The 26,623-nt window shown below is 42.5% G+C and overlaps 1 protein-coding gene across 3 annotated transcripts in view; it reads left to right on the top strand.

Annotated features, from left to right (window-relative positions):
* PHIP (pleckstrin homology domain interacting protein) overlaps positions 1-26,623 on the top strand; it is a 334,334-nt gene that overhangs the window by 133,112 nt on the left and 174,599 nt on the right. For all 3 annotated transcript variants that reach the window (XM_065588082.1, XM_065588081.1, XM_065588080.1), the window contains exons 10-13: positions 9,254-9,324; positions 10,138-10,238; positions 10,327-10,367; positions 11,606-11,704. In XM_065588082.1, the coding sequence (XP_065444154.1) occupies positions 9,254-9,324; positions 10,138-10,238; positions 10,327-10,367; positions 11,606-11,704 (312 nt within the window). The remainder of the gene's footprint in view (positions 1-9,253; positions 9,325-10,137; positions 10,239-10,326; positions 10,368-11,605; positions 11,705-26,623) is intronic.

Here is a 26,623-nt window from a genome sequence, read left to right as displayed (position 1 = left end):
GGTCCTTCCCTTTATCATTGTACTTGTGTGATTTTATTTTTGTTTATATTGTTACTCGCATATTATGTTAACTGTCTTAGTTATCTTTGGTGCCTTTTTTCCTGCTGTTTGCATTTAATATTGGGCCCTCACTTATGTTCCACTCTGTTGTTCTCTTCCTCCAAACATCCGTACTGCTAATTCTTTAGTACTCAAAAGTCTTACATTTTTTTCTCTTTTTTATGTACACCTCTACCCTTATATAACGCTGTCCTCGGGAGCCAAAAAATCTTACTGCGTTATAGGTGAAACCGCATTATATCGAACTTGCTTTGATCCGCCGGAGTGCGCAGTCCCGTCCCCCCCCGGAGCGCTGCTTTACCGCATTATATCCAAATTCGTGTTATATCGGGTCGCGTTCTATCGGGGTAGAGTGTATTTACTGTTATGTCTTATGGTCTTTTGCTATTATTATGTCCCATACCTCAACACTTAGAACAAATCTGTAAAAATCTGTTGACATTATTACAGTGGGCTATGTTTACCCTCTAACTATCAAGGGACTAGATACTTGGCTGGCATAAATTGGATCGCTGAGATTCTGGACCCCAAGTAGCTTTTAAAAGCCTTAGTACATAATATAAATTGATAGGAGTAGAGAGACAGTTGGGAACCCAGAAATGTCTTATTGCAGTTTTTTTCAACATAAGAACTTAAAGTTCAAAAACTAATGGCCTGGAATTCTAATGGCTTCAGTGAATTTTGGTTGAGGCCAATGGGTCTTCTAAGCTGAAAAGTTTTTCCACCTTTTAAACTGTTGACTGAAATTGTACTAAGTATTTCCATGAGACTGGGAACTTGCATTGTACTTATTATTTGTAATGAGGCCCACAGATCCATGACATTAGACATACTTGTTTTAGGCAGCCAAATGTCTCTGCTCTAGCTGAAGCTGACCAGAACTATCATTTGGTTATAGATGAGGTGTGGCTCCACCTCTGAAAAGCCTGTTAGTTTTGCATCTGCCTCTATAGCTCCAAGAGGGAGGCAGATCAGCACCACCTTGCTACAGAGCAAATATATACAATTTCTTTTCAATTGGCTTCAGATTTCCAGGCTTCTGCACTCTGCCTTTATTGGCATGGAGATTCCTTTTCTCCTCAGAATTACTGGGACTCTCCCTCTACCTCCCTGCTCAACCACACAGAGTGCAGCGTGGAGGAGACTAAGAAGGGGAAAGCCAGATGCAGTCTCCTGTACCTCCCAACTGATTGAGTGCCTAGTCTGGAGATCTGTTCTGGTTCTAGGGAGATTCAGGTCTCTCCCAAATGTTCAGATTGGGGCAGGGTTTCCTGCAGCCTCTCTCCCCCCAAGCAGGAGAGTTCCCAGGAAGCAGCAAAATCGTCTTGCTCTGGCACAGACAGCCATTCCCTTCCCCTCCCTCCTAAAAGAAGGGAGGTTGAAGTGCAACATTAAAGGACCAGAGAAGCTTCTTGCCTAGCTGCCAATGCCTGCCCAGCCCCATCCCCCTCATGCTAACCCCATCCATCCTGCTGGTACAGTTGGACAGCACTGACATGGAAACAGAACTCAGGCTGGAACACACATACAGGTAGCAGCTTGGCCCAACTTTTAAGAAAATCAGACTGACTCGCAAAGAGTTCTCAAACTGTCCAAAATAGAGAGACGGTCCTTGTTGGAGATTCAGTACTCAGAAGAAGGTTCTGCACAAGACAGTTGGACAACAGGGTGGCATGCTGCCTTCCTGTTTCCAGGACACGAGATGTCACTCTAAGATTGGATGGGCTTTTGAAGATGATGGGCAAGGATCCAGTGGTGATGGTTCATATTGGCACAAATGACATTGCATCGCGGGATATCTCGCAGGTAGTAGATAATTTAGAGAACTCAGAAGTCTGCCGAAGAAGAAAAATGTCCAAGCCATCTTCTCTGTGATCCTTGCTGTCCCTCAAGCAAAGGAAGACAGAAGGCAGAAGATTCTGGAAGAGAATCACTGGCTAGGTAAGTGATGTAGGATGGAGGGCTTTGGTTTTATAGAACATGGGTCCATTTTCTATGGGAGAGGAGCTGTATAGTTTGGATGGCCTCCACCTCAGTAGAAGGAGGATCGATCTCCTGGGGGACAGACTGGCTAGAGTAGTCAGAAAGGGGGGAAACTAATAGCAAAAGGGAGGGTAAAAAGAGGGGTGATATGAGCACTCAGTATAAAATGGAGATGTTAGGAAGAAAATTAATCAAGGAACCAAAGGACATGAAGGAAAGCAATTCTTTAATTGCCTGTGCACCAATGCTAGGAGCCTGAGTAAACATGAGGAACTAGAACTGTTCGTTTATAAGCCTAAATTCGGTCTAGCTTGTATTATTGTAACCTGGTGGGATGACTCGCACAATTGGAATGTTAAATGGTTATAACCTATTTTGGAAGGACTGTGTTAGCAAAAGGAAACGGGGAGTGGCACTGTCAAAAATTGCATTACCTGTTTTCGAGTCCCTAATAACTTGGAAGAAAATGATCTTGAATGCATATGGATCAATGTCCTAACAGATAAAGGACAGATGGGGTACTAGCTGTTGTCTGCTACAGACCACAAAATCACACTAAGGCACAGTAGGACTGCCTCCTTGTGCGCCTACCTACAACTTGTAGGGAAAAAATACTGCATGATCATAGGGGTCTTCAATTTGAATGACATATGCTGGAGGTCTCATGCTGCCAGTACTAAAACATCCTTGGAATTTAATAGATGACAGTTTCTTAACTCAATAATTTTCAGCCAACACGGGGAACCTCTATATTAGACCTTGTCCTAACAGATAAAGAGGAACTGATCTCAGAACTAAAGGTTAATGGTAGCTTTAATATGTAAGCAGAATAAAATCTAGACCAGTAATATATATACTTGGTGCTTTAATGGGTCCAATTTCACAAAGCTGAAAACAATTATTATCCAAATCAGGTGTGAGGAAGATTAAATCAGAAAAATGTGAATGATTATTGGGAATCATTTAAGAACAGCTTACTAAATGCCCCAAAAGTCACAATCCTAAAATCGAGGAAGAAGGCTGTATCGGTTAAAAAAAGACCTGGTTTAGAGGGGAAGTGAAGGCAGCTGTAAAAACAAAAATAAAAATATAACAATGTGGAATTTGTTGTTAATGAATATGAATCAGTAGTTAGGAATTGTAGAAAACTGATAAGAGAAGCCAAGAGAGAAGGCGAAATCTTGGCCACCAGAGCTAAGGACAGCAAGGACAAGCTTTTTAAATATCTTAGGAACAAAAAGAATCCTAACAATGGTATTGATCCATTACTATATATGGTCGAATTATCAATGATGCAGAAAAGGTAGAAGGGTTGATATATTTCTGATCAGTATTTGGGGGGAAAAACAGATATACTCTTATCATGTGGCGATAACACTCCTTCCATTCCACTGTATCTCTGGAGTATGTTAAACAGCAGCTACTAAAGTCAGACATTTTAAAATCAGTAGGGCGAGAACTTGCATCCAAGAGTGTTGCAAGAGTTGGCTGAAAAGCTTGCTGGACCATTCATGTTAGTTGTCAATAAGATTTGGAGCACTAGGGGTGTTCCAGAAGACTGGAAAAAAGCTAATCTTATGCCAATTTTTAAAAAGGTAAATGGGATGATCCAGGTAATTCTGGGTCTGTCAGTATTTGTGGATCCCAGGCAAGTTAATGGGGCAGCTGCTATGTGATTCGATTAATAAAGAATTAAAGGAAAGTAGTGTAATTAATGCAAATCAGCATAGGTTTATGGAAAACATATCCCGTGAGATTAACTTGATATATTTTTTTGATGAGATTAAAAGTTTGGTTGATAAAGGTAATAGTGTTGACATAATATACTTAGACTTCTGTCAGGTGTTTGACTTAGTACCATGCAACATTTTGATTAAAAAAAAAAAAACTGGAACAATATAAAATTAACATGGGACACATTAAATGGATTTGAAAACTGGCTGATTGATTTTAAAATGTAACTATATATAGGGAATCGTCATTAAGCAGATCTGTTTCCAGGAGGCTGTTGCAGGGATTGGTTCTTGGCCCTTTGCTATTTTATCAGTGACCTGGAAGAAAACATAAAATCATCACTGACAAAGTTTGCAGATTACACAAAAACTGGGGGAATGGTAAATAATGAAGAGGGCAGATCACTGATTCAGGTGATCTGGATCTCTTGGTAAAGTGGGCACTAGCAAACAATATATGTTTTAATACGACTAAATCTAAATATACATTTAGGAACAAAGAATGTAGACCATACTTACTGGATGGGGACTCTATCCTGGGGAGCAGTGACTTTCTGAAAAAGATTTGGGAGTCATGGTGAATAATCAGCTGAACACGAGCTCCCAGTGTGATACTGTGGTCAGAAGTTTATGCAATCCTGGGATGCATAAACAGGGCACAGATTTACCTCATCTCACTTATCAAAGGATCCACAAAAGAGACTAAATGTGAAGACAGCCATCCTTCATTTTCCATGAATGGGAGTAACTGAACCTGTCCCTTTTTCCAGAAAAGAGTTGAGGCCTTTACTACATCTTGTTGTTAGTCAAAGCAGGCTATAAGTCAGTTCTTTATTTGTAATAACTCAACAGATTAATGAAGAAATTAAAACTGAAGGTGGAGACTTTTAATATTCACATTAGCTTCCATGAGCATGGCGCACCTGATGACATCAGTAGAGCTGAAGGATGCCCAGCTCCCTATCCCAATTCAGCAGTGTATCAGATGCTTTGCTCTAGGAGCACAACACTACTAGCACAGGTCCTTGCCTTTTTTGGTTTACCAACAGCCCTGGAAGTGTTTATGAAAATGTTGATAGTGTTAATAGCAGCTCTCAGACAGGAGAGTTTCTATGTCTGTCCCTTCCTTGATGACCACCTTATTCAAGCCCCATCCAGAGGCAGGGCCATAGATGAATGATGCTGGAGAGCCACAGCTTTGATAAATTGTGTGTAGTTAGTTAGTATCTCAGCAGTTTCCACACCTCAGAATAGAGATAAATACGGCTCTCTAAAAAGTTTTCATTTAGTAGGAAAGATGGAAGAAGCTGAGGAATCTTATCAAAATGGTCAACCCATGTTCACATGCTTCTGTGATCAATACATTCCTGTATGGATATTCCATAGACTCCTGTATAGATGCTCCTCAGTGGGCTTGTGCTCTTATGAAGTCACTACAGACTTTATTCCTATTCCTCCCTCAGTCTCTTAATTCAGTGCTCCTGAGGGAGTTCTGCACCATTGTGTGCATGCAGAATTCATGTCCCCACAGATTTCTTTGCTTCCCCTCACAAAAATTACTTTCTGAAGGAGAAGCAAAGGAAAGCCGCAAGAGCAGTCATGTGCCCCTCCTCAGCAATGTGGGCACATCGTTTTGGACACCTGGAGCAGCTGGCATAGAGGGAAATCATTGGAGGGAATGCAGGGCTGAGGATGCCTCAGTCAGTGGCTCCTACTCTGTGCTGGGCTCAGCTGCTAGTTCCAGCTAGGCTGGGGAGGACAGGACTTGCTCTTCCCCTGAAAGGAGTGGCCTGAGCCAGGTCAGACCCACCTCAGAAACCTCCCCTGGCTGCAGGAAGCTTCCACTCCCATCGCTCCTCAGCCATAGCGAGAGGGGTCACTGTATGGGGAGCTGCTCAGATGTCTGCCCAATCCCTGTGCATCCAGACCCCCGTATACCCATACCTCCTCAGTACCCAGAACCCCCCACTGAGCCCCCCAAACTGCCACCCCACTGAGCCTCACTTCCACCAATCGGACCCCCCCACTGAACCCCACCCCCCTTCGCCCAGACCCCCCCCCCTGATGAGCCTGTCACACTCCAGCCCCCACCCTGATGAGCCCCTTGCACCCAGACCCCAACCAGTTGCACCTAAACCCCCACACCCAGACCCCCCTACTGAGTCCCATCCCCCCTCACTCAGATTCCCTTCCTGAGCCCAACCACCTTCACCTGGACCACCCTGCAAAGTCCCATTGCCCTTGCACCTGGAACCTCACAAAATGAGCCGCTGCGCATCCAGATCTCTCCCAGACCCCCCACTGAGCCACCCATACCCAGATTGTCTCACACAGAACCCTCTTACCCTACACTTGGATCCTGTTGGGTTGAGCCTGCCTTCCCACACCTGGTGGACCTAGCATGGAGGGGCAGGGCCCCATGGCATTTCTGGGGCAGGCCCAGCCTTGCGCTGTGTCAGGGTTGGGTGCAGCCTCACCACCAAGTCGATGTCCTGGGAGGAGGGAGGGCTGCAGGGTGATCTCCCTCTTCCGTGCAGCCAGTGGCCTGTGCTCCCCACTGCCATGCTGGAGCCTCCACATTTATTTATTGACAAATAAAACTTGCAGAATTTTTTGCATAATTTTATAATGTGTGCAGAATTTTTAAATTTTGGCACAGAATTCCCTCAGGAGTAATTCACCAGTGAAGGTATCTCTATCGAGGAGACTATTGTATTCTCCAGATACTGGTTTAAGCCAAGCAAATTAGTTGAGCTTTGCCATAGATGAACCAGTCAGGGAAGTTATTGCCACAGATGCCAGCCTGGAGGGATGGGGTGTGTAGACACAGTCAAGGATTGTCTGGAGACTATGGTCCAAACAACAGCAAAGACAGTAAAAACTGGTTACAAGTCAGGACAATTCAATATGGTATCAAGGCTCAGCTCCCATATCTAGACTCCCCTTATGTGCTGGTCATGACAGGCAACACCTCAGCCATGTCATACATCAACAGACAAGATGGAATAAGATGCACAGCACAGTTCAATAAAGAGAAACTCACTTTCTGATGCCTTGGGTGGAGGAGAATTCACTGTCAGCCTGCTTCCTTCACATATAAAGGAAAATATTACAGGCGACTGGCTCAGCAGCCAAAAGATAGATTATTCAGAATGGAAACTACTTGTAGATTTATTCATTTTTCCTGTTGATCTGTGTTTTCTCCACTTGAATCACAATGTTCACATGTTCTTCTCTCATTGGCAGGATCACAAAACCAAGGCAACAAGATGTCTTATCACAAAATCGGTCAAGAGGACTCTTAAACCCCTTCTCTCCTTTTCATCTTCCCACTAGAACACTATAAAAGATCAGACAAGAACCAGCATTGGTGATTTTGGTGGTCCCATTTTGGAGAACTAAATCTCTGCACAGTGCTCCTCCATGGGATCTTATCCTGGTTCTTCATGACCTTAATGGCCCTCTGTTTGAATCATTTGTGAAGTTATCTCAGTACTTCTTAACAACTGAAATGGCTTTTTTGATAGTAGTCACTTCTGCTCACAGGGGATCTTTCTCCTGGGAACCTTAGTGCTACACTTTCTGTAAAGATAAAGTGGTACTCCGAACTAACATTGGCTTCATACCAAAGATTAACTCATAGTTGCATAGAGCACAGGAAATTGTCATTCCATCCGTCTGTCCAGCTCCCTCTCACCCCAAAAAGATATTCTGGCATATTTTGGATGTCTGCACAACTCTCAAAATAAATAATAATTTTACAGTCCAGAAATACGCTGTTTTTGCTCTGTGATTCAGTAGCAAAGGGAAAAGAAGATCTTAATCTTCCAATTCCAGCTGGCTAAGGTATTGTATCTTGGAGGCCTGCAAGTCAAAGTATAACTTCCTCTTCCAAAATCAAAGTGTGTGTGTATGCTTGCGCACATGCTTGTTCTTTTGCAGGTCTGTGGTAACTCAGTGGACAGAAAGATTCATGTTATATGAGAGAATCCGTAAAGCTAGCCATCTGTGCATACCTTCTCCAAGTTCTCCAAGCTGGGCATTTAATCATCAGTCGATACCACCTTTAGTAAATGGGTACTCCATGCTGTAGTGTCCCAATAAGAGTTAAGAAGGGGTTATCCTATTTTGCATATATATTTTTCCCACTCTGAGTAGATGCTGTTATGAAAATCCCAGTGTCATGGATCTATGGCCCTCATTACAAACAAGAATAGGAAAATGCAAATAAATATGTTTTACTTTTGTAATAATGAGGTTCATAGTTCTAGCCCACCTTGAACGGGCTGTTTCTTTGTGAAAGATATGTTATTATTAGTTGTTACTTAAAATCTATTTTTTCATTGCAATCTGCTTAGTATGGGGACTGGTAGTATTGATATATAGCAATATATAGTGGTTAGAGATTTTCTTGGCTGAGGAAGTGTCGAGCTGGCATGCTTCTGGGAGGTGAAGCCACTGATTGACTAGTCTAGTTTGCCTCTAAGGCTGCACAGAGCAGAAACCTAGTGTCAGGGATATATGGACCTCATTACTCTTAGAAATGAAATTTTCAGTAAGGTATGGATACATTTTCCTATTTTCTTACGTGAAAAGAAAGCCTACCTAATTATAGTGTAAGTATTAAGAGTTTAGTATAAATCAACTACAACAAGGACACTTGTATGTGTAAATGCTGCTCTCCACTGAGCTCTCAGATTGCAGATGGTATATTATGCAAAACCTACTGTTTTAAGGCTGCCACAGTATATATGTAAAATCAGAGAATAATGATTAAAAGAGCAGACATTTGGATTTTCTTGATTTTTATTTTTATGCCACAGGAATAGACCATTAAAGCTCTAGTTGACATTTCTACTACTCATATCAGATACTGAAATGTCCAAAAGGGAACAAATATATGGAAGGAAAATATATGGAAGTTACATAGGATATCATGGTGCTTTTTGTAATTTTGGGGCAACGTGATGCTAATGCTACCTACAAAAAACATAGATTTTCTGCAAAGTCTCGTCTATTTTTAATACCTGTTCCTTTATTCAACATATCTTTTTATTAAACAACTTCCAGCTTTCCTTTTTTGTGTGCAGTGTAAGCAGGTTTTTGCTCTGTGAAGACAGTGGAACAGCTGAGGTCACATGTATTCATTGGTTTAAAACACAGCGCTATGGATGTCCACCTCTTTTTCTTGAAAGGGACTTTGGGCGTGGTTTTGTGTAAGAATATAGAGCAACTCATTAAGTTTGCTAGAAATCTGTGATGCATGCACACTGTAGTCCATCTAGAGGTTCTGTAATTTCCACAAGATCAGATCATGAAGTATAGTGACATAAAATTGTTTATAGATGGCTAGCCATCTGTTACTTCATGTTTAATTTTGTTCATCTGTACTTATTTTTGAGATACAGACTTGCTTCTGATTATGATAATATCCCTAAGAAAATGATTTTTTTATTTAATTATTTTCTTATTTTTAGTCAGAGGCCAACAAAGTTTATGGAACGTCCTCGCCCTGGAGTTCAAATGATCTGTTCTTCTTTTAGTGCTGGTAAAGATTTTCTTTTCTACCTCTTTAATATAAGGATTTGTAATAAGGCATTTAAAGAGCTTAGTAAAATATAGTACTATTACTACAGTGTGTGTACTTAGTTGGATGGGATCTACTGAAGAAACATGCTATATAAGAGCTTAGAATTATTAATAATAATGGATTTTCATATTGTGTGCATAGACAATTCATGTTTGCTATATAGGACTCCTTGGGTATCATTAGGTATAAAATCTAGTTAATGTGTTTTTGAGATTTAGTTTTCTCCAAGAGGAATGTGTACGGTGCATAAGGGAGAGCATCAAAGGGTTTGTTAACACATCATGTACAGAAGTTTTTATAAGGGACTTGAACAAGTAGAGTTAAAAACTGGACCTAAGCTTCTAAGTAAGTTAAGCATTTTTGAAAATTCTGCTTCCAATGACCAGAGAGAATTCAAATCTTCTGTTGAGTTTGGAAACCAACTCCCTTTGTCCATGTCCTCTTAAAATAAATACAGAAATAAAAAAATCCTACATTTGTTTTGCTTATGAAAAGTTACTTTAAAAAATATAATTGCTTAATATTGTTTTAAGAAAAATTAGGAATCATTTGTGTACATGTAAAATTTTGTAACATGCTTGGTGTCTCAGATTTTTCATGTAATTTTGAATATTAAATAAACAGACAATGAAAAATGAGTCAACATAGCTATAAACTTTTTATGTTAATAAAAATAAACTTTAATACCTGTAAGGTCATTGACAGCTTTCAAATAATATTACATTACCTTTTTCCTCATGACTATTGGTTATTTGTGCTTATCTTTCCTAGGTGGAATGTTTCTAGCCACTGGAAGTACAGATCACATCATTAGGGTGTATTTCTTTGGATCAGGTCAGCCAGAGAAGATATCAGAGTTGGAGTTTCATACTGTAAATACTATTTTAAAATTACATATGTATTTGATTAAAATGTGTCAATAGATTGAATTCATTGGTAATTTCTGTATTCTTTATGTAGGACAAAGTTGACAGCATTCAGTTTTCTAACACTAGTAACAGGTAAGCAAGCGAATATTTGTATGTTTTTATTTCAGGACAATTTTTGCAGCCTCACGAAAATAATTTCCAAATGTCAGTTGTTTTCTCGAGCTTGTTAGAGAATTCTCTGTCAACTTATATTTAAAGGTAATCTGCAATATTTAGTAATTTTTATGGGTCATCATTAGATTTATTTAAAATAATTATATGGCTTCCTCTTTATCATCACTTTTGTTACAAGTGCCTAATGCTTAGTTACTTAATGACCAATTTTTTTGTGGGTTATGAAGAGATGAAAGGTGCGTTGGTACACTTTGGAAATATTTGTAGTATACTTTATCAATTGTCCTAAAAGGCTAATTAAATAGCACTTTTAGTAAGTGGCAACTTGATTCACAGCAAAAATAATCAGGTAGGGTAAGGAAGAGCGTTCTGGCCAGTGTTTGTCTGATTAGCCTGAAATTCATGAGGAGTAGATATTTATTTATTTATAAATATCACAATAATTTGTAAAGCTCTTCTGGATGGTTGACATGAAAGATGATCAGGAAAGAAATTTAAATTCATTAGGAAGGCAACCATTTCCCCCACTGACATTTAGTGTTCTAATATGCAATTTTATCATGATATAAACTGCTCTGAACTGAGCTTGGGAGAGTACCTCCAGTTTTTTCCAACTTAAGCCATAAGGGAGAAAAAAGTTCAGTTTAGATATCATAGCAACTATGACAAAATACACAGTTCCAAATTACTTCAGGGATAGGTTTTGCTTATTTAAATAGGTTGTGTCTTTACCTTTAATTTCTGCTTTCCTGGCATCTTGGCCTTTTGCACCACTTAGCTTTTGCACTGGAACTGTATGAAGAGAAGGGGCTTTGGCTTAGCATCTGTATAAAGTTACCCTGATGTCTCCACTGTGGTCGCACATTCAACAGAGCAAAGAGTGGTAACTGGGCAGAACATGGGAGGGGGCCACGTGATCCACATACGACTATGTGTGTGGGGAGTTATTCCAGCCCAGAGCCTGTAGTGCTGGGGCTGGAAAGTGAATTTCACCATGTTTCTCTCTGTGTATTTGAAGTACATTTCACCCAAAATTAGTAGTGCAGAGTTTTTGAAATAACCGGTATATTGGTGCACTTGTGTAGTACATTACAGAATAAAAACCTAACGATTAATAGCATTTTCTCTCCATAATCAATTTTCATATAAACTGTCTTACCTCTAATTGATATTGAATGTTAATTTTTCTTTTGTAGGTTTGTGAGTGGAAGCCGTGATGGGACAGCACGCATATGGCAATTTAAGCGAAGGGAGTGGAAGAGTATTTTGTTAGATATGGCTACTCGTCCAACAGGGTAAGCAACATCAAATGGTCTGCTTTCAAATGGTCTACATCAAATGGTGCAAATTTGAAGTTTGTTCAACCCTAATGCTAGTTATTGACATAGCACCTAATCACTTAAGAGGAGTTAAATATAAAGCATATTGTTCTGAAGCATAAGAACATAAGAATGGCCATACTGGGTCAGACCCCAAGGGTCCATCTAGCCCAGCATCCTGTCTTCTGACAGTGGCCAATGCCGGGTGCCCCAGAGTGAACATAACAGGCAGTGATCAAGTGATCTCTTTCCTGCCATCCATCTCCACCCTCTGACAAACGGAGGCTAGGGACACCATTCCTTACCCATCATGGCTAATAGCCATTAATGGACTTAACCTCCATGAATTTATCTAGTTCTCTTTTAAACCCTGTTATAGTCCTAGCCTTCACAACCTCCCCAGGCAAGGAGTTCCACAGGTTGACTGTGCACTGTGTAAAGAAAAACTTGCTTTTATTTGTTTTAAACCTGCTGCCCATTAATTTAATTTGGTGGCCCCTAGTTCTTGTATTCCTTATTCACTTTCTCCACACCACTCATGATTTTATATACCTCTATTATATCCCCGCTTAGTTTCCTTGTTTCCAAGCTGAAAAGTCCTAGCCTCTTTAATCTCTCCTCATATGATAGAGGTTCCAAACCTCCAATCATTTTAGTTGCCCTTTTCTGAACCTTTTCTAATGCTAGTATATTTTTATGAGAACCACATCTGTACGCAGTATTCAAGATGTGGGCGTAACCATGGATTTATATAAGGGCAATAAGATATTCTCCGTCTTACTCTCTATCCCTTTTTTAATGATTCCTATCATCCTGTTTGCTTTTTTGACTGCCGCTGCACACTGCGTGACGTCTTCAGAGAACTATCCACGATGACTCCAAGATCTCTTTCCTGATTAGTTTTAGCTAAATTAGCCCCCATCATATTGTATGTATAGTTGGGATTATTTTTTCCAATGTGCATTACTTTACATTTATCAACATTAAATTTCATTTGCCATTTTGTTGCCCAATCACTCAGTTTTGTGAGGTCTTTTTGAAGTTCTTCACAGTCTGCTTTGGTCTTAACTATCTTGAGCAGTTTAGGATTTCAACTTTATTTTTTAAATATATTTGACTACCTATTCAGCTGCTCAAGCTAGTTCCTGTCAGATGCACCTTAACTCCTGTTTGCACTATTGTTTCATTAAGAGGTCAAAGGAAAACTGCTGCTAAAATTTTCCAGCCACAGAGCTAGCAAAGCATATAGGTGATTTTCTAGGGCATGGCTACACTTGGAGATGTAGAGTGCTTTGAGTTAAACCAGCCTTCGGAGAGTGCAGTAGGGAAAGCACTGCAGTGTGTCTACACTGACAGCTGCAAGCACACTGGCGTACCCACATTTGTGGCACTTTCAGCGGCATTGGGAGCTGTGCATTATGGGTAGCTATCCCACAGAGCACCTCTTCCCATTCTGGCACTATGGATTGTGGGAAGGGGCCGGGGTGTGCGGGGCATTTTGGGTCCTGTCCCAGCGCCCCGTGATGCATCGGTTCGCATCCCAGCAATCCCTGTGCTTCCTTCCACTTTGGCGCCATCTTTCAACATTTTTTGTACTGCGTGCTCTGTCTTCCCTTTCGGTGTGCGGGAATGGAGCCCGAACTGCTGAGAAATATGCTGACGAGTCTTGCCAGTACGTCACGTTTGGCAGTCGAGTTACTCCTTAAGATCCAAACTGACTGTGATGATATCGAATCGAGTAACGCATATGACGTGAGATTGCTCGTGGCATTCACGGACATGCTCACCACCGTGGAATGCCGCTTTTGGGCTCAGGAAACAAGCACTGAGTGGTGGGATCACGTCATCCTGCAAGTCTGGGATGACGAGCAGTGGCAGCAGAACTTTCAGATGAGAAAAGCCACTTTCATGGGACTGTGTGAGGAGCTTTCTCCCATCCTGCGGCGCAAGGACACAAGATTGAGAGCTTCCCTGACGGTGGAGAAGCGGGTGGCTATTGCAATCTGGAAGCTGGCAACTCCAGACAGCTACCGATCGGTCGCTAACCAGTTTGGAGTGGGAAAGTTGACTGTTGGAATCGTGTTGATGCAAGTTTGCAGGGCCATTAAACGCATCCTGCTCAGAAGAACCGTGACTTTGGGTAACATGCATGACATTGTTGCTGGCTTTGCACAAATGGGCTTCCCCAACTTCAGAGGGGCAATAAATGGGATGCATATTCCAATTCTGGCACCAGCCCACCTAGCCTCCGAGTACGTTAATCAGAAGGGGTATGTCTCTATGGTTCTCCAGGCGCTTGTGGATCACCATGGGTGTTTCATTGACATTAATGCAGGCTGGCCCGGAAAGGTGCATGACGCATGCATCTTTCAGACCACTGGCCTGTTCAGGAAGCTGCAAGCTGGGACTTTTTTCCCCAGACCAGAAGATCACCGTAGGGGAAATCGAAATGCCCATTGTGATCCTTGGAGACCCCGCTTATCGTTTAATGCTTAGGCTCATGAAACCCTACACAGGGAGCCTTGACAGCAGCAAGGAGCAGTTCAACAACAGGCTGAGCTGGTTCAGAATGACTGTGGAGTGTGCTTTTGGCCGTTTAAAGGGCCGCTGGTGCTCTCTGTATGGGAAGCTGGACCTGGCCAATGACAGCATCCCCGCAGTTATATCAGCGTGCTGTACCCTCCATAACATTTGTGAAGGGAAAGGTGAAAGATTCACTCAGGCATGGAACTCGGAGGTTCAGCACCTGGAGGCTGAATTTCAACAGCCAGAGAGCAGGGCTATTAGAGGGGCCCAGCGCAGGGCTGCAAGGATTAGGGATGCCTTGAGGGAGCAATTTGAGGCTGAAAGCCACCAGTAATGTTTGGTGCCGTGCACGGGGGTGAAATGCAGTGGTTCCAATGTTAAGGAATCTGTGTTTGCTATGCTGACTTGCAGTACCTGTTGCTTTCCTGGGCTAAGCTATCTTTTACTCAATGCAATAATAAAGAATGTTTTCAAAGCCAAAAAATCCATTTATTGGAAAGAAAATTCATTTATTGAAAAGAAACACAATTGCTTGGGCGACCGAAAGGGCAAGGGGGTGGGGTGGGGAATGGTACAATCACAGATTTGCGTTTGTCCTATCATCATACTCAGTCTTCCTGTCTAGAGTGCTGTGCAATGAGTGCTGCACTTCAGGATGGCTATAATGCGTGGTGATGGGGGTTGAGTGCAGTGGGTAAGGGTTGTAGTTTTCAGGACTGGGTGGTGAAACTACAGGTGTTGGAGGCAGCTGCTGGCGATAAGAACCCGGATGTTGGGGAAAGTGGGTTGGAGGTGACATGGGGGCACAAGGGAAAGAGTTATGGGATAAGGGCTGCAGACGGGGGAAAGGGAGCGGGCGCCTGGATCGAGTCCGCGTGGTGCTTCATGATGTTTATCAGCTGATCCGTGCTTTGCTGCCGAAGCTCCGTGCTTTTGTGCCGGCGCTCCTCATTCTGCTGGCGGATCCTCCTTTCACTCTCCCTCTACTCCTGCGCTTTTAGATTCTCATTAAAGAACTGCTGCATTACTTCATGCAGCATGTCTTCTTTGCTTCTACGTGGCCTCTTCCTAATTCTTTGGAGTCTTTTGGCCGGTGATAACATAGACGGCTGAGATCTCAAGGTTGCATCTGTAAAGGCAAAATGCAACACTTAACAGAGGCAGCATTGTTCACACCAGACAGAGCAATGATTCCTCCGTACTTAAGGGCAAGCACAGTCTACACAATAGCATAATTTGCCCGTCCCAAAGCGAGCGCACATAACCCAGTGAAGCCCCAAAATGGTGAGTAAGCACAGGGTCAAGGGGGACTGATTGTTTCACGGCCGTACTGTCCTCTGGATTTCTGTGCCTTGGGGAGAGCCAGCAGCTGCAGGGGGCCCCTATACTGAACACTGTCTCCACATTTTCCACAGGAGTTCATCCTGGAAGATACCTCACTGCTGAGGGTGACCTGGGAAGCAAGGGAGGGTCTTCTACTACAATGCAGCTTCCGCCCTGGCCCATATGCAGCTTGCCTGTGTACAGCAATGGTCCCCCCCACCCCTCATGGCACAGTGGTGCAGACAAGTTAGCCTGACTGGGACAAGGACCACAGTGGTTCTCCCAAGAAACATGCGCAAGCGCATTGCCCAAGTTCTGGATGAGACCTTTGAAGAGATCACTGAGGCTGATTACTGCGATGTGAGAGAGCACGTCAACGCCCTGTTCCGCATCTAGGCATGCATACAGCCCTAACCCTTCTCGCCCCAAGAGCCCGCACCGAATAACTTCCTTCTCAAAATAAAAGCCGCTTACTGGGCACCTCCTCTGGTATTTGTCCTTCCCCAACCACCGGCCGCCGCGACTGGCTACCTTCCTCCTGGCTTGAGAACAGCTCCTGCATGCATCTAGGGATGCCGGCGTGTCTTCCTCCTCCTCAGCACCCTCGCTCCCACTTTTCTCCTCCTCCTCCTCCTGCCTTGTTGAACTGGGCTCTGAAGTGTCCATGGTGGTACTCGGAGTGGAGGTGGGGTCGCGTCCAGCTCTTTGTAGAAATGGCAGGTCGTGGGGGCAGCACCGGAGTGGCAGCTTGCCTCGTGGGCTTTGTGGTAGGCATTCTGCAGTTCCTTCACTTTACCCCTGCACTGCAGTGCATCCCGGTCATGGCCCCTTTCCATCATGTCCCTTGATATCTGCCCAAAGGTATTGTAATTCTTACGGCTGGAGCGCAGCTGGGACTGGACAGCTTCTTCCCCCCAAACACTGATGAGGTCCAGCACTTCTCCATTGCTTCATACCAGGGATCGCCTGGACGTGGAGGCATGGTCACCTGGAAAGATTCACTGAGAGCACTCCACGCCTGGCTGAGCAAACAGGAAGGGGATTTTCAAAATTTCCAGAGAATTTAAAGGACGTGTCTGACAATTGGTCACCTGAGGGCCGGGCAGTAGAATTCAAACTGTTGACCAGAGTGGCTAGAACAGGCATTGTGGGACACTTCTGGAGGCTGATCAGACCGCATTAACAGACGAGGGCGTCCATACTGGCACTGCGGTGCTCTAGCGTGGGCGTATCAAACGTTATTCCACTCGCGAGGTGGAGTACCAGGAGTGCTCTAGCTGCGGAGTCAGAGCGCTCTACGTGCCTTGCCAGTGTGGACGTGAAATGAGTTAGAGCGCACAGGGCTGCTTTAATGCGCTCTAACTTGCAGGTGTAGCCATGCCTTTAGAGACCCATGTTAAAGGACTTAGATATGTTTCTGGAGCAAAGAGGCAAAGGCCAGGGTTGCACTTAAAACTTTTGCCGGAATAGTGATGTTAGTTTGGGGAGGGTGATTTTTTTTTAAAGACATTTTTTAAAGACTTGCCCTTGGTGAATCCATGCTGATTGTTCCTGATCACTTTCCTCTAAGTGTTTCAGAATTGAATCACTTTCCTCTCCTCTAAGTGCTTCAGAATTGAAGACCTCATGTAGAGAAGATTCAGGTGGCTTCCAGTATTTTTACCCCCATGGGTTTAACTGATACAGTGTTAAAAAAAAAAAAAAAAAAAAAAAAAAAAAAGAAGCCAGGAGCCTCCAGAACCTTGTTTATATTAACATGCCTTCTGGTGGAGCAGAATTAGTGAGATATAGCCTGTGATGCAGTCATACGTTAATACAGAAATCAGCTGGACATTGAAAACTGAAATTGTGGGACTGTGAATAAAACTTCTTATCGAAATGCAAGAATTTATAGTCCTCTAGTACTGATTATTGTATTCATTTTCATATTTAATTTAAAAATATCCATTTGGTAATTTTAAATTAAGCTTCTACAGTTTTATCACATCTGCTACACCAGAGTGCTGTAATGAGTCTTGCCACAAAATGCAGGTTGTTTACCAGAGTATATAAGGCTTGTTCACTTCTGATTCTTGTTCTGTATATTGTGCTTCTACTTTTATACCAGCTGTCGTAATAAATTTGCAGAATTTTTTTCTTTTCAACACACATTAGTACAGATTAGAATGATTGCTTCTCTTCTTGCTACTTCAGCTTCTTCTTTAGCATCCATACAGGCTTTGAGCTGACATGTTACTAGTATTCAGCACAGCAGCACTATTACTGGGATTAGGTTGAGCACTGTAATTAGTTCCTTTTCAAAATCACTAAAAGAACTGCAGAATTTCTTTCCTTGTTGAAAAGATGATCAGGTACTTCTCTTTGATAAGAGTGTTGGGAGAATTTATTGAAAACATCAAAAGAGATTGTCAGTCAATTTTTTTGAGGGTTTTCACACTTGAACAACTTTCATATTTGACTGAAGGAATATGCCATAGCCCAGAAGTTGGAATGCAAGGGACAGAATAAACCCTCTTAAGAACAATTTTCTAGTGGAATAAATCCACCCTATTGGATTCTGTAATGCTGGGGTTTTGCACCTGCTAGTGACTACTTGGAGCGAGCTTCTGAAGATTTTTTGTTTTTTTTGGAGGTAGGAAGACATGCAAAGTGTCGTTTGAGTAAAGCCTGAAGTTCTCTATACTCTCCCTGTGTGGCCAAAATCTTTCCTTACCTACTGGATGTTTTCTTTCACATCCTTTTTCTCATTCTTTCACCTTCCTGTGTAGTCTTCTTTCTTCCTTACAATTTTTTAATGTTGTTACTAGGACCCACAATGATGAAGGAGGCAGATCTGTTTAGGCATTTATATTGTACTCAACGGCATAGCATCTGAGCATCACATTGCTGGCATTCCTGAGTCATGGTTTGGTTGCTGCCTGCTCTGATCATACTATAGCCTAAACCACTGCCTTTGCTTTCTAGCTGGCCTTACCTTGTCCTTCCTCCCACCAAGTCATTCAGTCAAGTTTCTTTCAATCTGACTCTTCCCCCTTTTCAGTCATACAAAGGGCAAGACTAAACACATATAGCCTTACCCCCCAACCTGCTCTAGCCCCCAAATGTAGTCAATAAGCCCCTTAGAACAGGTAATAAAAGAAATCCTGACTTTTAAAGCAGTGGTTCTCACATTTTTTGTATTAGCGACCGCTTTCGCACAGCGAGTCTGAGTGCTACCCCCCTTATACATTAAAAACACATTTTTTATATTTAATACTATTTTAAATACTAAATTTATAACCCTGTCGTTTAAAATGAATTTACCTTTTCTCACCGCTTTTAAATTAAGAGTAAAACACATTTTAATTAAATTGTTATAAGCAGGAAAGTTATTTTTTTAAAATAGTTACTGTTTAATATTGGGGTGGGGCATGAAGAAACTGTCAATAACACTTGATTTGCTAGTTAGCTTGGAAGGCTGTGAAAAGTGATATTAACAAACATACAAATATCACTTTTCACAGCAGACTTGCTAGCTAATAAGTCTTCTGTGAAAAGTAATATTTGCATGTTTGTTAATATCACTTTTCACAGCCTCCCAGCTCTGAAGGCAGTGCCACAGTCAGCAGCAGTGCAGAAGTAAGGGTGACAATGGAGTGCTAGTAAGTCTGCTGTGAAAAGCGATATTAAAAAACATACAAATATCACTTTTCACAGCAGACTTACAAGTCTTACCTCTGTGCTGCTGCTGGTGGCAGGTACTGTGTTCAGAGCTGGGCAGCTGGAGAGCAACAACTGCTGGCCAGGTGCTTAGCTCTGAAGGCAGTGTTGCCACCAACAGCAATGCAGAACTGCAAAATTAAGTATGGCAATGATATATGATGCTACCCTTACTTCTGTGTAACATTTGACCTTTGCACTGTTAGGGGTGGCTCCAGGGGGCTAAGGCAAATTTTGGGGTGGATATAGCCCGTGCAGGCCCCCATAGTGCCACCCCTGCCTGTGTGGCTGACTATTAAAATATCTTTTTTTTTGGCCAATCTCAGTGTTATGATTGGTCTGCGGTTTAATGCAGCTCTTCAGCTGCTGAACAATCAAGCCCTCTAATGTTGTCTCAGTCCTTAGGGAAAATGGCACCCTGGGCAAACTTCTATGTTGACGCCCTTTATTTGGAAGTGGAGTGGGATTGGGGATGGAGCTGGGTTGGAGGGGCTTGGGCTGTCAGCCCCACGCATGGCGGGATTCTGGCTGTCAGCCATGCATGGAACTGTCAGCTCACAACCCCCCCAAATAGTAACCTTGTGACCCTCAGTTTGAGTACCCCTTCTTTAAAGGGATAATTATCTTCAGAGGAGGGCTAGAAGCTTACTCTTACTCATTCTTTATATCCTGTATGGAATGACTCTGGTTTTCTGATGAAGGCTAACTTGACTGCATTTTTGTAGTCATTAAGACATCAGACACTAAAAAGAAATCAAAATCTTCTACGATTCTTCTTAAAAAGAAGCAACTTAAATGATATATGTTATCAATGTCATTTTTTTAAAAAGTGGTGTGCAGGGTGGATAAAATCATAGAAAAACTGATCTTATTTTTTAATCTAACGATTTTTTTTAATTATTTACATTTTTTATTTATGTTTTGAGAGTTCTTTATAAAATGGGAATAAAGTAATCTTAAAATGAAAAGTGGATGTTTTGTACTTGCTTCCTAATTGTAAATAGAATTTCAGATTTTACATAGTGATATTTTTCTACTAAGTTGCATATTTCGTAAGCTTAACCAGTAGCGTAGATGTTTGTGCTTAGGCTAGAGCCCAGGCTCTGAGACCCACTCCCTCGCCAGGTTCCAGAGTTCCGGCTCCAACCCAAGCCCAAACATCTATCCTGCTATTTTTACTGCTGTTGTGCAAGCCCAAGTCACTTGACTTGAACTCTGAAACTCACTGCTGCATTGTTGTTTTTTGGTGTAAACATACTGTTAGACACCTAAAGTATTTGGGTGTTTTTCAAAATTCTGCCCAACATTTTATTTTTCAATATTTTGTTTTCTGTCTCTAGCAGTTTTGTCAAAAGGCAAAGAAGATACTCTGGCCATGGCATTAAAAAAACAAAACAAAATTTATAACTTAGTTAATAACTTTTTATAAAATGTCAGTAGCACAGATTTTCAAATTAGTTTTACAAAGCCTCAATCTGATTTAAATCAATAACTTTTTTAAAATGATCAATTATTGTAAATGCCTTGATTTTTAAATAATTCAACCCTGATGGCTCACTGGCTCATCCACCTATTCCTGCTTGCCTACAGTCTTAACACATATGTAGTACAAAGTGTAATTTTTAAAACTCCTCTCTTCCTAAAGTGAACCATTCAAGTTTTCAACAGATTAAAACCCAGTAATTCCAGCAAAAGATGCAACTGTCCTCAGGGTCAATGAACAAGCACATATACAACACAATTTGCATAGAGTTTATGAAGTACCTGTCACTGCCTTTTGGGTCTGTGTCATGTCAGTATGATTTGTGCATGTCAGATGGCCACAATAGTTAGAGTTTGCCAGGACATTTCTGTCAGTGTGGGTCCCCACACTCCCTGTTTTCTATCTGACTGTACCCCACTCAGTCACCGCTTCCAGAATATGGTTATTATCGTCTTTCATTTGACTTACATATTTCTCACACCTGGTTACAAACATCAAGACTGAGTACACTGAAACTCATAAAATTGCAATCGTTAGTTCCTTCATGTCAAAATATTTAATTTCCAGAGGGAAGATCATGCTCTTCTAATTCAGGAAATTTCTCCATAATGTTTTTCTATGCTTGATTGATCTCAAAGACGCATATATCTTTCTCACTTCAGTTCTTTTTTTAGTAGATGCAGATGTGTATTCCAAGTAGGTGTGTGCGCGCCCCGCATGACAGAACCGGAGACTTTCGCCTAGCAGTACCTATAGACAAACGGCACTTTAGGAAGAGAGGAGTTTTAAAAATTACACTTTGTACTACATATGTGTTAAGACTGTAGCCCCTCCTCTGGCTGAATGAGGCGGTGCTGTCCCACGCCCACAATTTGTTCTTACCACCAGTTGGCTGTAGTTGGAGCTCTGAGCAGTTGTTGCTTCACAATCTTGCAAATGTATATCTTAGCCTAGTTTTGTTGAATATAGTTCATAGCTAGTTAGTTAGTAGTGGTAGTTAAAAGTTATAATGCATAGTATAGTGGTAGGGGTAGTGCTCCCTGGTGATGTCCTCAGTAGGGTTCAAGCATTGCCCTTCATGTGGAGTGGTGATTCCTAACAGTGACCCCCACAAATGGTCCTTATTGTGCCTTGGCGAAGCCCACCTTAAGGAGCACTGTTCAATCTGCAGATCATTCAAGAAGAGGACTCAGGTGGCATGGGACTTTTGCCTTAAGCAGCACCTGCTTGAGCAGGCCATTAGGCTTGACACAGTAACGAGGCTGCCTCGGGCTGCAGATTGCCCTCCAGCTGAGAAGGCTGCTGCTGCTTTCCATTCTGGGGCAGGGGCCTCTCTGAAGAAGCGCAGGAACCTTTCTGCATCGTCGGCACCTAAAAAGAGGTCACATAAGACAGATTGGGAGTGCTCCAGGTCCCTGGGTGACTCTTCGCATCTCCTAAGAAAAGCACGGACTGGCATGAGACCAGCAGTATGGTGCTGGTGCTTGTGGTTCTGATCGTTCCTCAGTACAGGGTAGGGAAGGCATTGAGTCTGGTATTGATAGGAATGATGTTGGTACTGACAGTATCAGTGATGTACCAGGCTGCAATGGGCCTACTCTACCTTTCAGTCCCATCCTCGCTGCTGGTCCAGGACTTCACAAGTCTGGTGTCTGCGATGGGTCCCCAGTTGGAGCATGCTGCTAAAGTCTCAGCACTGCACCAGCAAGCACCGCTTCTGGGGATTGGCATGGACACAGTACCGAAGACAATACAAGATTCTTCGGTATTGGCCCCTTCCTTGGCACCGACACAGTGGACGCCGCAGATGACATTGACGCACATGGGTACTCCGGTACCACTGTTTGCATTTGCCTTTGATGACTTTGCCTGCGGCACTGACCTTCCAGTGGTGCTGACTACATCAGGGGCACCGATCCCAAAATCATTCTGGGCTATGGATGAGTTAGATCACCTGTTGGCTCCCTCTGGAGTCACCCCTCCCATATCTTTGAGACTCCTCTTTTTCAGACTCAGGCTCCTCATTCTCCTGCTCCACTTCACCTGAGGGCATCCTGGGGCCAATAGTGGACTGATACAGCTAGCAAGCTTGGCATGCACCTCAAGGCCAGGATGGAGGTCCCTGGCCTGGTGCCTACTGGGTACCAATGCCTTACTGATACCGGTGGCCACCTTGGGCTCAGTGGGGAACTCCTCAGTCTCAGAAGTCTCGCTCATCATCAGGGTCGAGATCCTTTGCTTGTGCACCATTGGTGGCTGCAGACCAGTAGCAAGACCAGATGCCTGTGGTTTCCCTTCCCGTGAAGCCACCAGAGTTTTCTCATCTGGAGATGCTGCCCCAGGACAATGCAGTGTTGCCTGGTTGTCCTACCAGGACTTGTTATGCCGGGTGGCTTTGTCCTTGGGTATTCAGGCGGCATTTCTTCAGAATACCCATAAACACATGGACATTCTCCAACCCTCTGTCCCTGGGAGAGTGGCCCTTCTGATTAACGCAGTGGTCCCCAATGTGGTGCCGGCGCCCGCCAGGGCATTTATGTGCACACCCCTAGTGACACGGTGTGAAAAGTAGTGACCAGCAGGGGAGAGAAGCTGCGGCCCCGCACATGCCGGGGACAGAGAACTCCGGGGCTGCAGGCTGCGGGCGCCAGTGTTCTCTGTCCCTGGCAGGCACGGGGCCGCGGCTTTTCTCCGGCTTCTCTCCACGCTGCCCAGAACTGCTCCCCTCCTCCCCCCCCAAAGCGGCTCGGACTGCCGCCACCCGAACTGCCAAAGCACAAAAAAAAAAAAAAAACCTGCCCGAACTGCTGAAGCGGGGGGGGAACCCTGCTCAGACTCTGCCGTCCCAAGAATGGACGGAATGCCGCCCCGTAGCATGTGCTGCCCCAGACACGTGCTTGCTCCGCTGGTGCCTGGAGCCGGCCCTGTATGTGAGTATTCTTCTGCTGCACTGATACTGCTGTTTTCTTGTGCTTTGCAATTTATTATTTTTTTTAACATTTTGCTCCAAAATGAGTGGTTCAAATAAAAGACAACGTACGTATTATTTCAACGCAGAGTGGGAAGAATCCTATTGTTTTATTGAAAATAAAGGGAAATGTGTTTGCTTATTGTGCGGTGGTACTGTTACAGTGCCGAAAAAACATAATGTCGAACGCTATTTCCAAACTAATCACGCCTCTTTTGACATTAGCCATCCACTTAAATCTGAGTTGAGAAAGGTTTGATTTGAGATGATTAATTTTCTTCTATCTGCCCAGCAATCTGTTTTCACTAGACAAGTGGTAAAGTCTAAAAGTGCTACTATGGCTTCCTTTAAAATTGCTCATCTGCTCGCAAAGAAGAAAAAACCTTTTCAAGATGGTGAATTGTTAAAGGAAGCATTTTTGACGGGTGCTGATTGCCTGTTTCAAGGATTTCCTAACAAGCGTGAGATTTTGTCTGCAATACAAGACTTGCAGTTATCAGACAACACAGTTAGAGGATACATGCAATTTCAAGCGACATGCAAACTCAACTAAAGGATGACTTGGAAATATGTGACTGGTTTTCACTGCAGTTTGATAAGTCGACAGATATATCGGATACAGCGCAGTTGGCAGTTATGGTGAGGATGGTAATTAGTGACTTCACCGTAAAAGAAGAGTTACTAAAAGTATTGCCTATGAAAGGGTGAACAAAGGGTGAGGACATCTATAATTTATTCAAATCATACGCAACATCAATTAGTATGCCACTACACAAGCTTCTGAGATCACCACGGATGGGGCCGCAGGAATGATGGGCAGCGCCAATGGATTCATTGCACTCTGCAAGAAGAATGAATCCTTTCCGAACTTTGTCTTATCATTGCATTATCCACCAAGAAGCTTTGTGCGTCAAAGTTCTTTCTTTTCAACACGTCATGAATGTCGTTATTAAAATAATTAACTCTATTTGAGCGAAACCTTTGCAACACCGAGTTTTTAAGGCCCTGTTGGAAGATGTTGATGATAAACAATCTGATCTTATCTTGCACACAGAAGTACGATGGCCGAGCAAAGGTAAAGTTTTTGCACGTTTTTTTAAGCCTAATTGAAGAGATCAAATAATTTCTGAAGTCCCCAAATGAGAACTTCGAGCAACTAGAAGACTCCAGCTGGTTAATAGACTTGGCTTTTCTTGCTGACATCACTGACAAATTGAACATTTTAAATCTTAAGCTCCAAGGAAAAGACAAACGTGGCTCAAATGATAGGTTCTGTAAAATCATTCAAAGCAAAACTGATCTTGTGGATGTCACATGAAGACGAAGTCTCTCGTACATTTCCCAAGTATGAAGAAAATGGTATGTGACGGTGATTTTAACCCATCACCATTTGTTATCCACATTCAAACACTTTTGGAACAATTTGAAAAGAGATTTCAACAGTTCACCATCATTGAGCCTGTAGTTGCCTTTCTTGTGAATCCTTTTACTTGCCAAATAGAGGTAACAGAAATGGCTACATCAATTGTGAGTCTTATTCAAGTAAGAACAGAAGACGTGGAACTGGAGATTTTGGACCTTCAAAATGATATTGTTCTAAAATCCTGCGCAACAGATGAAAACTTTTGGAATCTGGTTGACCGAAAAAGTTTCCTGCCTTAAAAAATGTAGCATACAAAATAAAATTGTATTTCCACTTACCTATGCGAAGTTCTGTTTTCAACAATGAACATCATAAAATCAAAATACAGATCTCGGCTTACAGATGCCCACCTTGACGATTGCTTACGAACGGGAATATCATCCTACTCTCCCAACTACGAAAATTGGCCGAAGAAATGCAGTGCCAAAAATCACACTTACTTTATTAGAAAAACCATGTGAATTCATGATGAGTATTTTCCATTAAGTGCTGATGAGCACATATGATTAACTTGTGTTTAACTTTTTTCATATTTGTTTGTTTATTGAAATCCAGATACAAGTAACGATACAAAAAATATTTTTAAATTAATCTTAACTGGCTATCTATGTTAAAGTAAGAATAATAAATATATTTGGACCAGCAGTTCAACAATGTATTACTTTTTTAAAATAAATGAGATGAAAACTGTTTATGATATTTATTTTGTAAAAACTCCTTAATTTTTCTTACAGGTAGATAAAAAAGAGCAAATTCACATGGTAAGGTGAAAGAGTAATTGTCGAATAATTTAATTAATACCTTTTGCATATAAAATTACCTTTTTTATCTTATGGATTCATATATTATGTAATATTAAATATGATGTTTTTCATATTATTTAATGTACAAATACAAAATAAGCCTTGAAAAATTGTTGGCGCCTGCCACACTCTTCTGAAAACATGAATGTGCTATTGGCCACAAAAAGGTTGGGGACCACTGGATTAACGAGTCGCTCCTCAAGCCTGTGAAGACTCTTTGGTGTACACTGGCCTTGGCCATGCACTTGGAGAAGTGCTGTTTTGTTCTGGTACAGCAGGGGTTCTCAAACTAGGGGTTGGGACCCCTCAGGGGATCACGAGGCTATTACATGGGGGGGTCGTGAATCTCAATCTCCACCTCAAACCCCGCTTTGCCTCCAGCATTTATAATGGTGTTAAATATATAAAAATGTGTTTTTAATTTATAAGGGGGGGTCGCACTCAGAGGCATGCTGTGTGAAAGGGGTCACCAGTAAAAAAGTTGGAGAACCACTGTGGTACAGGGATACGAGGGATTTTATTCCCACACAGCCCCAAACTCGCGACTGTGAATGACAGGGCACAGCAGGACAGATTTAAGTCCTGCCCCAAAGACAGAGACTTGAAGTGCTTAGATCTTCTAGGCAGGAAGATATCCACTCATTGTCACTTCAGATGAGTATTGCAAACC

Source organism: Chrysemys picta, chromosome 3 (assembly GCF_011386835.1).
Source record: "Chrysemys picta bellii isolate R12L10 chromosome 3, ASM1138683v2, whole genome shotgun sequence".
In the NCBI taxonomy this organism is placed as follows: domain Eukaryota; kingdom Metazoa; phylum Chordata; order Testudines; family Emydidae; genus Chrysemys; species Chrysemys picta.
Note: the sequence above shows the minus strand (reverse complement) of the source record. Positions and strands in the feature narration are given on the sequence as shown.